The sequence below is a fragment of the Palaemon carinicauda genome, chromosome 38 (genome assembly GCF_036898095.1).
Source record: "Palaemon carinicauda isolate YSFRI2023 chromosome 38, ASM3689809v2, whole genome shotgun sequence".
Lineage (NCBI taxonomy): Eukaryota > Metazoa > Arthropoda > Malacostraca > Decapoda > Palaemonidae > Palaemon > Palaemon carinicauda.
Window position 1 is genome coordinate 60,801,041 of NC_090762.1, and position 15,681 is coordinate 60,816,721.

Below are 15,681 nucleotides of genomic sequence, written 5' to 3' on the forward strand. Positions count from 1 at the left end.
CCTTGGCAGTAGGAGCTGAAGGCTCCTCCTCTGGAAGAGGTACAGAAACCAGACGTTGGTCTGGAGGCACTACCTTAATGTCTTGAGGGTTGAAGGGATGGATCGTGATCTCCCTTGGCGAGCCTATGTCCATACTCGTCCTAGGGTGGATGAGGTCGACGTGAGATGGCCATATATGAGTCAGATGGATTGGGACCTTCAGCACACGATCAGTGTGGAGGTGATCTGCGTACTTCATCTTCCATCAACTTCCTTCTAAGGTCCTGACTCCCAACTGACGAACTCAACGAGGGGGATCCTCGAGGTTGCCTTGATTGGAACAGTCGAAGGTTGTGACGGTGGAGGAGACACGTTCAGAGACTTCAGTATGGTGGAGATGAACGTATTCACCCATGGACGAAGTTCTGATCCTCAAGGTAATACCTGGAATTCCCTAGGAGAGTGACCTATGATGGGAACTCTAGAAGGAGCTCCAGTCGACGGAGGTGATAACCTCTAAGGCAGAGGAACACGTACCTTCACACACGAAGGAAGGTCCGGACTAATAGGTACGTTAGCAACCCTATTAGGAGGCTCCTTGAAACCCCCTGGAAAGGGTGTCGGTCTTCCACTGGACGTGGAAGAAGCGGAGGGTCGAGGCGAAGGTGTTGGTACCGCACTTGCTTGCGGTTCCGACACATCTGCTCGTGAAATCACAAGATTCACGAGCAAAATTGCAAGTTTCACGGGTCAATGGACGTGATTTACAAGCAGAAGTGCTCGTAATGGGAGCACTAGGAATCCCACAGGAAGAGGAAGATCTAACGCCTTCCTACTGCCTCAGTAAAGCACCTACATCCGACGAAGTAGGCAGAGGAGGCCTCTGAGTAGGGACTACTCTTTATGGAGAACATGTCACAGCGGGTGGCGTTTCAGAGCGTAGCGTAGGCGAAAGCTTCGCTAAGACTTCCCAGGCGGTGAAAGGCACTGGAGGTTTAACTGGACGCCAGTTTGAGGAATGGTAATTCTCATCATCAGGTCCGGTCCGAGGTCGTTTGGAAGAATGTCTGGTTGAGGGACTACGCACTGTTGGACTGCGCGTGCGCCTACCTCTACCTCTAGACGAGGAACGTCTAGACCTTGATTGCGAATGCACGGTTCATGATCATGAACGAGATGTTCATGAACGGGAGCGTTTAGCTCTCATTCGAGAGCTGCGTGAACGTCGCGAATGCCTATCTCGCGAACGTGAACGTCATTATCGCAAACGTGAACGTCGTTATCCTGAACGTCGTTATCGTGAACGGTACCCTCGCGATCGTGAACAGGAGCGTCGTCCTCGAGAGTGAGAGCACCGTCCTCGCTAGTGCGAATGCCGTTTTCATGATCTAGATCGCAGAGATCTAGAATGCGAGCGTCTGGACCTAAGTCTAGACCTTATTCATGATCCTGTAGAACACGATCGCGAGACTCGTCTTCAGTTAGAGGAACTCCTTCGAGGAGAGCGTTGAGACCTGTGGTCTTGTGAGCACAAGGTTCTAGAGTATGAGCGCCTTCTAGAAGAAGAGCGCTCGGATCGTGATGACCTATGATCCATTAGATCTTCCGATCGTTACGAACAGCGATCAAGAGAAGTGTCCAGAAGAGCGAGGCAATGGCGATGCTCGCCCTTTAGCGCTGCTGGTGATAGGAGCGCTGGTCCCTGGAAGATCTACACCTGCAACCGGCGGGTTCCTGTGGGGAGAGACAAAGGGTTGAAGGTTAGGGGGGCGACGAGGTCCCAGGATGGAGAAAGGGTTGAGGGCCATTGCAGAGGCGAACGCGAGCGATAACCTCGTCCATGCGTGGAAGGGCCAGGAGAAGGCAAAAGATGGACCTCGCACAGTTCCAGAGCGGGAGATGTCGACGGCTTTGGAGAAGGGTACTTCCTGGCACCACACTGAAGAAAGCCCAGCAGCTCCTCCTTTGAGGAGGGTCCCGAAACCCCTAAGGACGACCCTACCTGCAACAAATCTGAAAGGGAGAATGGCTCGCTAGTGGCTGAAGAAGTTGCTCCTCTAGCGGAAGCAACAACCCCACCAATACCCCAGGGTTGCCAAGGAGTTAGTTAGTCTGCACTCCTACTCGATCGTCCCTCCGAAGAGCGCAAGCAAGAAAAAGCTTTAGAAAGAGATTTGGGGGTGTGTGAAGAAGAACGTGCTTTCCTCTCCCCTGAGAGAGAAAGATTGCGCCTAGCCTTCTTCTTCCTGCACTCCCCAAATTTCTCCCAGTGGGAGGAAGGCCACTCCCTACACACTGCGCAGGGCGAACCCTGCTCGCAGTGATGCCCTCTGCACAAAGGACACAAAGAGTGCGGGTCGGTCTCCAACAAAGTCATGAAAGTACCGCATGTGGCACCCTCGCACCCTAGACACGTTCACAAGAAGGCAATCGTAGAGAGAACATGCATACCTGAAAAGAGAAAGCAAAATCAAAAGACCTTCCAACTACGAGGAAAGATAATCCACATAAATAACGGAAGGTTTGTTAAAGGGAAACTGTTTGTTTGCTACAAAAGTTATTACATATCACAAAGTGACTTGGCAAGACGAGTGTCAAGAGGATATGAATGCAAGTAGAACTGTATATTGAAAGAATAACCCACAGTTGTACATTAAGTAAAGTTAAAATGAGGTTCAACAGAAAGGTGGAAGAATGGGATTGAGGACAGAGATAAATTAGCACAGTAGATATAGTTATGGGCAAAGGGTTATGGTGGAGAGTTGGAAATGTCCCTGTCTAGCGTTCTTCTGGACTGGGGTTCAAGTTCCCCATAAGCTCAATAGTTTTTTGTACTGTCTGCAATCTCACTATCTCTGTGAGCTAAGGATGGGGGGTTTGGGGGAGCATATAGGTATCAGTGAAGCTATCAGCAGCCATTACCTGGCCCTCCCTGGTCCTAGCTTGGGTGGAGAAGGGCTTTGGGTGCTAATCATATGTATATATGGTCAACCCCTAGGGCATTGTCCTGCAAGCTAGGGCAATGCCACTGTCCCTTGCCTCTGCCATTCATAAGCAACCTTTAATCATTTCAAAGGGACACTGCAAAGACCCATTAACCCTGGATAGGTACGGTGGGTCGTTTGCGACCCCGAGCGTCAAAAAAAAACAGGTTTTTCTCACGTGACTCACCCCTGTGACTGAATTTGTGGGTGATCGACCTGCAGGAGGTGTCTCCCCTACACGCTCTAGTAGTGTCCGGATGTGCATTGCTGTAGCTGTACTCCTTCCCCGATTTCTGAGACGCATCGGGGTCGTTCGCGTCCGAGTTTACCCTTCTGAGGTAGTTTGCATAATTATCAAAGTTATTACGTATTATGAAATTGTCGTAGAATGGTGCAACTTGTATAGGTTATCAGTTGTGGAAAGTCTTGGTGGATTGTTTGGCTACCATGTGCATGTTTTTTTTTTTAGTTAAAATGTCGTTCATCACCACGAGGACCATTTTACCGCGAGTGCCCCTTTTTCATTTTTTTTCATTTTTTTGCCAAGTCATTTTTCCGTAAGATATTGCCAAATAGTGTCGTAAAACTTTTGCTTGTTTAGTGTTGGAAAGTGTGTCTAGATGATCTGGCTACCCATGCATGACTTTGTTTTTGTCAGATACGACGTAGTTATTGGTATATTGGGTATTTAACTGCGGTTACCAATTTCTGTTTTTTTTTCAATATTTGTAAAAATTACTACGTAGTAAGGAATTGCCGTATATTATTCATTTTTTTTTCATGTTTATGTGTTAGAAAGTGTGCCTTGATTGTTGGGCTAACACGTGCATGTCTTTTTTTTTATCTGAGATGTCGTATATTAGAATGTCGGGCATTTTACCGCGAGTGTCCCTTTTTCATTTTTTTTCATTTTTTTGCCAAGTCATTTTTCCGTAAGATATTGCGAAATAGTGTCGTAAAACTTTTGCTTTTTTAGTGTTGGAAAGTGTGTCTAGATGATCTGGCTACCCATGCGTGATTTTGTTTTTGTCAGATACGACGTAGTTATTGGTATATTGGGTATTTAACTGCGGTTGCCAATTTCTGTTTTTTTTTCAATATTTGTAAAAATTTACTACGTAGTAAGGAATTGCCGTATATTATTGATTTTTTTTTCATGTTTATGTGTTAGAAAGTGTGCCTTGATGGTTGGGCTAACACGTGCATGTCTTTTTTTTTATCTGAGATCCCGTATATTAGAATGTTGGGCATTTTTCCGCGAGTGCCCCTTATTATTTGTTTTGCATTTTTTTGCTTAGTCATGTTACCGTAAGGAATTGGCAAGTAGTGTCGCAAAACTTATATTTTTATAGTGTTGGAAAGTGTTTCTAGATGATCTGGCTACCCATGCCTATTTTTTTTTTAGCCAGATATGGCATATATATAAGTATGTGTTCGATTTTCCTGTGATTGCCATTTTTTCGTTTTTTCCCATTTCTTTCAAAATTACTACGTACTAAGGAACTATCACAGAGTAATATTTCATTTATATGTTTATTTGTCGGAAAATATGCCTTGATGGTTTGCCTAGCACGTGGCTGAAATTTTTTTTTTCTGAAATGCCGTATATTAGAATGGCCATTTTTCCACGAGTCCCCCTTTTTATTTGTTTTGCATTTTTTTGCTTAGTCATGTTACCGTAAGGAATTGGCAAGTAGTGTCGCAAAACTTATATTTTTATAGTGTTGGAAAGTGTTTTTAGATGATCTGGCTACCCATGCCTATCTTTTTTTTAGCCAGATATGGCGTATATATAGGTATGTGTTCGATTTTCCGGTGATTGCCATTTTTTCGTTTTTTCTCAATTCTTTCAAAATTACTACGTACTAAGGAACTATCACAGAGTAATGATTCCTCTAGATGTTTATTTGTCGGAAAATTTTGTTTACTTTTTTTTTGATTGAATATCATCAAATTTTTTTAGCTAAAATATTGTTTTACATTTTTTTTTTCGATTTTATTTCCCTTCAAAAAAATTTTTTTGGGTCAGAATTTTAATTTTATAAACGTAAAATAATCGACAATTATCCAGCAACCCACCATACAATTTTTATGCATATCCAATAATAATTAGATTAGTAAATAACACCTTGAAATTGACATACCCTTCCTACATTTCAAGTGGCAGATTAGGGAGTCTGAGTCAGTGTGGTTGGCGGCCATTTTGTGGACATATCCGAAGCGTAAGCTGCCCTATCTATATATATTCTTGTTCCCTATAGAATTTGTGATATTTTGGTATATTTTTACCTGCATAAATATCATATTATATATTAAATATATGTATTTTTTTACGAAATTTCCAAGTACTCAAAAAATTACCTTTAGATATGGCCCCTGATATAAATGTAATTTACAAAATAATGAAGATTTTTTTACATATTTCTATTTTAGGATAACATATGTTTATTCCCTAAAAAAATTAGCCACTTCCTATTTCATTTGGGTACCCAAAAAAATTCATGAAATTTGGACAATTTTTTTTGGCCAAAAAAAGTTACCCTTTTTTTCTCATTTCAGATCTTCACCTCCATGGGTCTGACTTCATCCAAAATACATCAAGATGTGTCCTAAACATTCAAGAATCAATTCCTAAAAGGATTTGTGTATATATGTATAAACTTTTTTTTTATGAATTTTTATGTCAGGTCTTTTTTTTTTTCTACTTAATTTTTTAAAATATTTATAATAAATAGTTTTTCTGCAGATGAGTAGTATTTATCTTTACAGTTGTTTTAAGCATTCATTGAAGTTTTTTTTGGCAAAAGAAAAAAGGAGGTTACTGCAAAAACTGATTTTTCAAGAATTTTTTTTGGCGTCGGGGTCGTTCGCGTCCGAGTATACCCTTAAAGGGGTGTCCGAGGACCGTACCTATCCAGGGTTAATAATGACGTAGAGTTTACTTGAACAAGGTGCACTAATAGAGGTACCCTGCTACCGTGACTCAACCTCTTGAATAATATCCAATTTTGGTTTTATAAGATTAATGCATCTACCATAGTTCTCATTAGAAAGGCATAGGCTTGAAACAGGACCAGGGTAGATGACATTCCCCATTGGATATTATTCCAAAGGTACACTGAATTTGATACTAATCCACATTTATCATACAATAATAGAACATTGGAAATTATAAAAAAAAATTATCCTACCATTATTATATGAAAAGAATTATCTGTGATTCCGCTTATCCTTTTCCCTCTTAACTCCTCTCCACTTGCAACACTGACTGAAGTGCTTACAGATTTAATCCAAATCACTGGGTGAAAGAACGGCGACTTCCCTGCTAATCACTTTTAGGTAAAAATTATTGGGTATTGTAATTATCATTATCTGAAGGGTAAGTAGCTGATTAATACCTCTTCAAAAATATTATGCTTTTGATCCTTTCTATCAATACGGCTGATAGCAGGATTATATGAATACTAATGGACATAAGGAGTATTGTATTTCTAGTTGTGATATCCTTTGGCTTTAGGTTATTGTACAATTCATTTTCAAAATCAATCTAATCAAAATAAAGGTTAAAATCTGTGCCATTCAATGTATCAATCTAATTAAAGGGTTATGACAATAATAATCAAAATAATAAAGATACCGATATGACATAATATTACCTGCCTTATCAAATACATAAGTGATATCTCGTTTAGAGATTAAAAGATAAACTGACAAGGTTGGCTTATCTACTTATTATTATATTTTTTTGCTATTCTTGCAATAACAAAAGACATTTTGGTCTTATAGCATGTTTAGGTTCTATTTCAAATGTATTGTAAATTTCATGTCAAAATTTATTTGACGCTGTACAGTCAGACCTCGCTTATGGCGATAATTAGGTTACAGAGACAGTCGCGATAATCGAAAATTCGCGAATAAATGTTACGCTAGGGTGGGCTAGCTCCTACCCTAAAAAGTCACTGCCCCTTGCCACAAGCGAGTGCCTGAGCTGATGATTAACGCAGTAAATACTGCCTAATAGTTTTAATTTCATTTCTACAACAGTTTATAATCATATGTACAGTATACAGAACATTTGCACATATGTATAATATGTACTGGACACAGTAAGGTTACAGTACATTATTGTGCTAAGGTAAAGTTTACCAAATCGTCATCATCCCCTTACTGTTCTGTATAGCAAAAGTTATTCCTATCTAGTAATACTGTACTATAACCTAATACTCACTGATACTGTAATGTATATTACTGTAATACTGTATATGTAAAGTAATATTACTACAGTACAGCTTAAATGTACTTACTGTAAATGTTCGGTGTTTTCGTTCAGACGACTGTAGCCTACTCCGCTACTCTATGCTTTCTTAAAGAGAAATATAGATTATTTTATAAACTAAAAACTTGAATATCTTGTTGACAATTGTTTTTTTTTAAATGATTAAATAAAAACTGCATTCGAATACTTCTCAACAGCGTGCGCTTTCTCTCTCTCTCTCTCTCTCTCTCTCTCTCTCTCTCTGTCTCTGGATCCAAAAATTGAGGTTGACGACGGACTAGGTAGGGTTAATCAGCTGATTTGAGTGTAAACAATGCATAAGATGATAATTCGCTATGTTTTTAATCATAAATCCGATGCTAAAATGTATATATTACATGCATTATTATTGGATACAGTTAGGTGACACACCAGGAAGAGAGAAGGACGAAACAATATAACAAAGAGACAAGACAGGGGGAGGCGGGTGCGTGCGTGCGTGCGTTCAGATTGCCCGGGCCTTGCGGCGGCCAAGTTCCTTCCCCTTGCACATTCCGTCAGCCAAATCTACACTAATTCAAATAAATTGATCATATCAGTGGGATAATATCGTGAAAGTGAGTATAGGTTGACGACAGACTATGCAAATTTGATCAGCTGATTTGAATGTAAACAATGCATGAGATAATTTGCTATGTATTCAATTATAAATTCGATAATGAGAATATTAGGCCTACGTACATTATTACTGGATATAGTTAAGTGAAACACCAGTTTAATCAAAATCCCGTTTATTTCAAATATAGCTGTAATTTTCTACCACAGTACTGTAAATGGATACACACTATACAGAGAGAGCTAATACAGTGGCTCGCAGCACTCCTAGTGTAAAGGAGCGAGGGCTATTTCAAATCATCGGCCAGCTTGAATATCATTGCAATTTTTAAGAATATTTTTATTTAATAGGTATTACATTGCTCTTGGCCATCCCAAATGCTGACATTGTACACACATATAGGAGTAAATGTGCAGAAAACTTAAAATAGTTAGTAAGCACTAAGATAAGTACACACGAAGGAAAAGAAGCGAATACTCCCGCTTCGTAAAACGTAAAATAGAAAAAAAATAAGAAAAATATCACATTAGCATAGGATGCAGCTAATTTTGGTAATTTTTTGTTGTTTTATTATGCATCCAAGAGAATAATGTTAAGATAAGACAAGGTTTATTTTACCATTGTTTATGGTTTCCTCAGTATATTTTCCCCACCCTAAACACTCTGTTCCTACTGGGTAGCCCCCATTATCTCTTACTATTAATTAGCCCCATAGATAAATGCCATTTTTGAAGAAAACGACTTTTTCTATAGGAAATATTTTTTTTTTATTAGAAAATTTTTTCCTGACTGGAACTAGGAGCCTTTGTATATTAGCAGCCAGCTCCTCCTACTTTCATAGAAAATGGACACTAACTAACCTTAACTTCCCATACCTAACCTACAAGACTTGTCCATACCTACATGCCTAAAGAGGGGGGGGGGTAATCGGGACCCTGCGTACACTTCCGTATTCTTAGCCGGCTGTCATCACACATACAGTTGGCCACTATCATACATACAACCCCTGGAACTATAATAAACCAATGTTTGCAAAACAGTATGTTAATGTGGGGTTTTTTTTATATCATCTATATCATTAGCCTATATTCTTTCATTAAAAATCAATAACAGGTATAAATCATTAAGAGATATCGTATATGGGTCCAGCTCACCTATTCATTATATAGTTCCAAATCAAAGTAGACAAAATGGACGTTCATATTTAGAAAAGACAGTTGTCGACACCGAAAGGAATATAGGGGATTGCAGATCTAAATGCTGAACACATGCTGATTAGGACAAGGATAGTTTCGATGGGCCAAATATTTATGGAGACAGGAAAGGTAGGACACTGCCCTAATGAAGCTATCCAAGGTAGGTCAGGACCACAGTACAATGACTATTATATATATATATATATATATATATATATATATATATATATAAATGCTATATTCACACTAATAACGGTACCTCCAATATAGGCCGTGGCTGTGACATTGTTGACAAATGACAATGATCAACAACACAAGCAGGGAGAGAAGGTAAACAAAGTGTTGTTTCTCTGTTTTTTCTTTTTTTTTTTTTACTATAATTTACTGTATTATTATCAAATGGGTGGAGATTTACCTACAATTTAAACTGTATCTATTAGTCACAATTACTTATAGGATAATATATTGGTATTGTAGATTATTCAGCTCTGTGCTAACATACGTTCATGCACTAACCAAAGGGTGAAGTATCTTAAAAGAGTAGCCTACAGTATATTTATAACTTCATACACCAGATAATTTTCCATTTTAATTTTGTTTATAGAGCTATCATAAATATGCTATAACAAACTTAAATAATAGACCACAGCAATAAAATACAAATTACATTGAGAATGTAAATTGGTAGTCTGGCAACAAAATGGAAAGTATTACAGCCGAAAAAAAGTATATTAATATTACAATAATTGTGTAAGTGTGTAAGAACGAAGTAATTGTGTAAAACGTTTATTGTAGTACTGTATTTTTCCTTTCGTATATTTTATTTTCATCAGCGACCAGGGCAGGTTGAAATTATAAGTAGAAGTAGTATTACGTTTGCAACTTGTAGTAGTCTACTTTTTTAGCTTATTAACATCTCTATGATTATGGGGTCGCCGTTTCACAAATATTGAGACTCAGTATATACAGTAGTCTTTGACAAAGACATTGGATGTGATAAAAGAAAACGGAATGAGAGGGCAGACAGTATAAAATTATGAAAGGAATGTTTGAACAGGTTGTTACCACACTTTATTGCGGGTTAATAGCAGAAACAGGAATATGGCCGGTTGAATATAGAAGAGTATAAAAAGGTGATGCTTTTTCATAACATCAGATGATATACGACTAGTTAAGGAGATAGTGGAAGGCCAAACAAGGGAACCATATGGGTATGTTGGGGAAAAGGTATTATAAAAATAGGGAAAAATGTGATATTAATCTTGAATAAGTAAGAATGTATTGAAACCAAGAACCTAAAAATAATCCATGAAAAATTTAAATATCAAATGAAATTAAAAGAAAATTAGAAGAAAGCAGAAATGACCACACTAAGGTTTGTGAATAATAATGGAGGGAAAGATCAGTAATGGTTGTGTAAACAAGGCTGAATATGATGGAATTAAAAGAAAATTATAGAAACAGGAATGATAAAGATAGGCTTTGTGTGTTGTGTAGTGAGGCAGATGATACACCTGAGCATATGTTTAGCTGTAATGAATTAAGAAAATTTAGAAGCAGTGGCATAGAATTGACGAATTTAGAAACACCAACTAAAGAAGTAAGATTGACCTTAAACAGAAAGTTTACAATGTTGAATTTTTTTTTCTTGCCTGATAACTACTAAGTATGCAAAAATTGTATGATATCAGTATTGAATTCAAGGAATAATCTAAATAGTGTAATTAGATTCAGAATTATACATGCTATCCCCCCCCTCTCTCTCTCTCTCTCTCTCTCTCTCTCTCTCTCTCTCTCTCTCTCTCTCTCTCTCTCTCTCTCTCTCTCTCTCTCTCTCTCTCTCTCTCTCTCTCTCTCTCTCTCTGGCCTAAACAGTAACCATACCAACTGTCGAAAATATTCTACGTGTTTGCCTAGCATTTCGCATGGCAAGAGATCGATCCCCGCCCAGGACCGTGAGTTTAAGCTGTTTACTGGGGAGGCCACTGCTGTGGTAGGGCACCACAGTGGGGGGGTTGGGCTTGCCCGGCTGACGTTCTGGTGAGCATCTATTCTGATGGAACCGGAACTGAAACCAGTCACCTTTTAAACCTTTAAACCATTATGGAAATTCAATCAGTTTATTTATAGCGAGTCCCCAGTCAATGCTGAATGAGATTTTTCAAGAGCAGCATGGATAAAAGTTATTAATTTCATGTATCCTAAGTCCCTAATTCTTAGTTCAATTCTATAATACACACACACACACACAAACACACATATATATATATATATATATATATATATATATATATATATATATATATATATATATATATATATATATATATATATATATGTATACACACACATATATATATATATATATATATATATATATATATATATATATATATATATATATATATGTATACATATATATATATATATATATATATATATATATATACATATATACATATATATATATATATATATATATATATATATATATACATGTATACATATATATATATATATATATATATATATATATATATATGTGTGTGTGTGTGTGCGTGTTTGTGTACGTGTTTGTGTAGGCTATGTATGTGTGTATCCATTAAAGACAATATGGTGGTGGCCGATGAGCTAACGTCCCTGACTGGTGAACGCTAGACTGGGGTCCAAGTCTCGCTTAATCTCGTTAGTTCATTTGGTCGCTGCAACCTCCCTTGTAAGCTAAGGATAGGGGGTTTGGGGGACCCTATAGATCTATGCCCTCCCTGGTCCCAGCTTGGATGGAGAGGGCGCTTGGGTGCTGATCATATGGTATATATGGTCAGTCTCTTAGGCATGGTCATGCTTGATAGGGCAATGTCACTGCCCCTTACCTCTGCCATTCATGAGTGTCCTTAAAACCTTTAAATTGCCTTAGTAACACCAATTTGAAGAGGTCGACACAGAAATTGAGATAAGTAATTTTCTTTCAAAGTAGGCATTTATGAGTTATAGAATGCTTTTTCATAGTCCATAGATGCCATCAAAAGTGGATTTCTATATTCAATGCATTGCTGTACAACATGTCTCAAAATGAATATTTGGTTAGTGCAACTTCTACCTTTTCTAATTCCTATTTGTTCATCTTCCAGCTTTTCATCAACCTTTATCTCCAGTCTCTTTAGAATAAGCATATATATTTTCACAACAACTGACGTAAGTGTTATGCCTCTGTAAGTATTGCAACCAGTCAGGTCTCCCGTTTTCTGCCATTTTCACCAACACTTCCACCTCCCTTTCATCTGGTTTTGCCTCTCCATGCCACATTCTACAAAATAATCTTGTAAGTAGTCTGGGAGTCACTTCATTTTCGCCCTGTGTCATTTCGGTAGTTATTCCATCGCATCCAGAGGCTTTCCATCTCTAGTTTTTTAAGGATAGCTTCTACTTCAAACACACTGAATTCATTCGTGGGCACATCAGGGTCTTCATCAGCTTCAAATATATCAATTAAATTATTCCCCTCATATCTCCTATTCATAACCACACTAAAGTGTTCTATCCAACGTTGTCTTTCTTCAAATCCATCTCTCTTTTTGGTGGGTATATGCTTCTTCTTCTTTGCTCCAGTCGAGATTTCATTAATAATCACATCAAAATATTTATCTTTTGCTCAACAAACGCTCAGTTGTAAGATGTTGAGCGACGAATCTTTGTGTATTATCTGCCGTCAAAATTTCAGCCGATGCTCATGGACGCAAAAAGATGCTTATGATATCAATAGCTAACAAGTTACCACTTTCAGCTTGTAGGTAGTGAAATAAAGAAAACGTATTATAAAATACAAACAGAAAACGAAGAATTTAAATATTACATGATAAACTTAGATAAAAAGAGAATACCCAGTATCTTTACATCATAGGCCGTGGGAGGATATCGATTTATTTTCCTTTTCACCAGCTGCAACATATTGTTAACAATAAAAATTCCAAAAGGGATGTGGTAGCCTATTCGTAACGTCCCTGTCTGGTGATCGCCAGGTAGGGTTTAAAGTTCTGCTCAAAACCGTTAGTTCCTTTGGTAGCTGCAACCTCACCATTATTGTTAGTTAAAGGGGTTTATAAGAGCCTATAGGTCTACCTGCTGAGTCATCAGCAGCCACTGTCTGGCCCTTCTTGGTCATAGCTTGGGGGAAGAAGGGAGTTGGGCACTGATCATATGTATACATGGTCAGCCTCTAAGACACTATCCTGCTTGCTAGGGCAATGTCACTGTCCCTTGCCTTTGCCATTCATGAGCGGCCTTTAAACCTTTAAAATACGAAAAAATATCACCTGCATGCATACTCAGTTGGTGATTATGAGGGACATTTCTTTGATAAAATAAAAATAGCCTTAGAAAGTTTTGACCTTTCTTTATCACAACTGGGAGCATCAGTGTAGGCGATAATCTGGGATTTTCTTTGAAATCTTCGGTTGGTTGGCAATCTGTCTGCGCCAGATGACAGACAATTAGTTTAAAAACCAAATTTCAAGTGGGGGCACTGGGTATTGAGGTTAAGACTGACGAGAAACTCGTTACCAAATGCAAATACGAAAGAGATCGTATTTTAAAATAAGTGTGGTTGTTTAGTGGCATTAAATGCATAAGTAAATGTTGCTTCATTATTCCCTTGATCGACGACTCTGCTTTTCAAGCTTGAGGCCATATGTTCCTGCCCCTTATCCACCAGTATATTTTGCCAGGATCAATTATTTACTCTGACCTGTGGCCCGCTTATTGAGACCTGCATTTACATGGATACAGCCACCTGCACATTTATGGAGAGAGGTTAGGAAACGGATCGAGAGGGCTGGCATACAAGCGAAGTACAGTAATTATAAAAAGTCATGCACCCAATCAGATACTTTGCTGCTCTTTTTCCCATGTCAGACCTATAAGCTGCACTCACATGGGGATCAGTCAGAGGGTCTCCAGCCTGACGAAACTTCCGTCGGTGACATAGAGCCCATATACCCAGCAGTCTCAAACAGTAGGGTAAGACAAATTCAGGCAAGGACGCGGTAGTACGAGGATTGGGGTTGTCCACAGTGAGGGTGCACACTCCACTCCGTAGGTATGGAGACTACAATACATCCAAAGTTATGTTAGGTGGAAAGACTTAGTTAGTTCCTATTTCTGTGTTTGTTTCCCTCACCAAATATGATTTTCCAAACATAAAAATACGTCTGGAAACCTTTAGCTCCCCTTTTGAAATGAATGTAAGTGATTGGCTAAAAAAAAAAAAAAAACTATGACAAAGGCATTCATTGGTCATTTGGACGATGATGGCATATAACGGCCGATTCTAGTCTTAAGGGGAAATGGGAATTCAAATCAATTATTCTAAAAATAAACTGTCTGTTTATGACAAATTACATCTAAGGATACAAATATGTGCGTCGCCATAAATTCTACAATCAATTATCAATCATATTTATAGGGTTCTGCTCTATGCCGGTTTCTACTTTTTGTTGCTATAGACACTGTCATCAGAATTAAGGGATAACGAAGACTTGTGGGACCTAATGTTTGCTAAAGATTTAATCATTATAGCAGACATAAATGAAGAACTGCAGATCGTAGGTTGACCAGGCCACCAGCCGCCCATTGAGATACTACCTCTAGAGAATTATGGGGTCCTTTGACTGGCCAGACAGTACTACATTGGATCCTTCTCTCTAGTTACGGTTCTTTCCCTTTGCCTTCACACACACACCGAATAGTCTGGCCTATTCCTTACATATTCTCCTCTGTCCTCATACACCTGACAACACTGAGATTACCAAACAATTTTTCTTCACCAAGGAGTTAACTTCTGCACTGTAATTGTTCAGTAGCTACTTTCCTCTTGGTAAGGGTAGAAGAGACTCATTAGCTATAGTAAGCCGCTCTTCTGGGAGAAGGACACTCCAAAATTAAACCATTGTTCTCTAGTCTTGGGTAGTGCCATAGCCTCGGTACTATGGTCTTCCACTGTCTTGAGTTAGAGTTCTCTTGCTTGAGGGTGCACTCGGGCACACTATTCTATCTAATTTCTCTTCCTCTTGTTTTGTTAAAGTATTTATAGTTTATATAAGAATTATTTGTTTTAATATAGTTAGTGTTCTTAAAATATTTTATTTTTCATTGTTTCCTTTCCTCACTGGGCTATATTCCCTGTTGGGACCCTGGGCATATAGCATTCTGCTTTTTCAACTAGGGTTGTAGCTTAGTAATTAATAACAATAATAATAAATAATAACTAGACTGCGACTGGCTAAAGCCAGTGGCGGAGGATTCCCCTGCAAAATAGGTGTGGAAATGCTTTCGTCAATCAGTAAAAGATATTGTGTAATGGTTTATTGCCCTAATGACCCCTTGACTAAATTCTGAGTTATGTTAACAAACTATTTTAAAGCAATTTATCTGTATAATAGCAGGTATATGGAGGTAAAACATAGGCAAAAATGACAAATATAGTGAAATTGACCTTTGAACTTGAAGACAATGGGCACATTCAAGGTCATGTGAAGGTCACGGGTTAAATATGACCCCATATTCTGAAAGAACATTTGTGAAGGGGGGGGGGGGGGGGTTGACAACAAAACATCACTTTTAGCCCACGTGAATTTTTTTTCCATGAAATAGCCA

General features: G+C 38.4%; 1 protein-coding gene across 4 annotated transcripts in view; it reads right to left on the reverse strand.

Moving 5' to 3' along the window:
- Window positions 1-9,353, reverse strand: part of LOC137630662 (putative inorganic phosphate cotransporter) — a 254,167-nt gene extending 244,814 nt beyond the window's left edge. For 2 of the 4 annotated variants that reach the window (XM_068362275.1, XM_068362277.1), the window contains exon 1: window positions 9,290-9,353. In XM_068362275.1, the coding sequence (XP_068218376.1) occupies window positions 9,290-9,316 (27 nt within the window). In that variant the 5' untranslated portion in view covers window positions 9,317-9,353. Of the gene's footprint in view, window positions 1-6,154; window positions 6,253-9,289 lie in introns of those variants that run through there. The other 2 variants (XM_068362276.1, XM_068362278.1) reach the window with 2 other exon arrangements.
- Window positions 9,354-15,681: the final 6,328 nt, after the last annotated feature.